General features: G+C 36.3%; 1 protein-coding gene across 2 annotated transcripts in view; it reads left to right on the top strand.

The window, feature by feature from the left end:
- si:ch73-390b10.2 (Golgi pH regulator) overlaps positions 1-887 on the top strand; it is a 10,289-nt gene that overhangs the window by 3,424 nt on the left and 5,978 nt on the right. For both annotated transcript variants that reach the window (XM_016232561.1, XM_016232562.1), the window contains exon 8: positions 191-300. In XM_016232561.1, coding sequence (XP_016088047.1) covers positions 191-300 — 110 coding nt within the window. The remainder of the gene's footprint in view (positions 1-190; positions 301-887) is intronic.

The raw sequence follows: 887 nt of genomic DNA, 5'->3' as shown, positions 1-887 counted from the left end.
TATTCCTGTGTTTGTAAAGCTGATTTTTCAGCAGCTATTAAATCCAGTCTTCAGTGTCACATTATTCTTATTATATTGAAAAAAATCTTTCTGACCCTACATTTATGGATGTTATATTAACCTAAAGTAGTGTATTCTTCAATTTTGTCATAACAGAACAAGATGAGAACTTTTTAATATCTCTTTATAGGATTGCCATGACAAGAAGGCAAATGTACCAGCGTGGAGAGGAGCAGAATAAACAGACGGGATTCTGGGGGATGATCAAGAGTGTGACCTCCTCACCATCAGGCAGTGAGAGTATCCTTAATGAGCCAGTTGATTTGTGGCAGCAGGCTAATAGTGCAGGTTCTGAGTTAGTAATTTAGTCTCATTTAGAGGAGACCCAGCAACTGGAGAGTTACAGAGATCACATTTCATCACCATTGTGCTCTAAGTGTCTGAACAAAGCACTTAACCCCTGTTCGCCCCTGGAGGACTGCCACAGCAATTTAATTTAAAACAGTAGCTAATGGGCAGTAAATAATGTGTGTATATGTGAGCATGTGCATGTTAAATAGATTGGTTAACCCTTTAGCATTCCTGTAAAATTTGCGTAAAACGCCTAAAACACGCAGTGTATCGCAGATGGTACAGTGGAACACTATTAACCTGCTGGCTATAAACAAGGCTTCTCAATTGGTTTTGGTTCAGCTCCCAGATTTTACAATACATATTTTTATTCTACAAAAGCAAATAATAATTTTAATAAAGTCAGACTTTGAAATGTATTAATTTTATTGTTTTTTAATTGACTACAAATCCATATTTAATGTAGTGTGGGTTGTATTTTCTTTTAGTAATATTGTTCATTGTTTTCAAGGCTGAGAGCACAAATTTTGGGGGGG

This window comes from Sinocyclocheilus grahami, unplaced genomic scaffold, assembly GCF_001515645.1.
Source record: "Sinocyclocheilus grahami isolate Dianchi unplaced genomic scaffold, SAMN03320097.WGS_v1.1 scaffold413.1, whole genome shotgun sequence".
Classification (NCBI taxonomy): Eukaryota; Metazoa; Chordata; class Actinopteri; order Cypriniformes; family Cyprinidae; genus Sinocyclocheilus; species Sinocyclocheilus grahami.
This window is presented reverse-complemented; position numbering and strand designations above follow the sequence as displayed.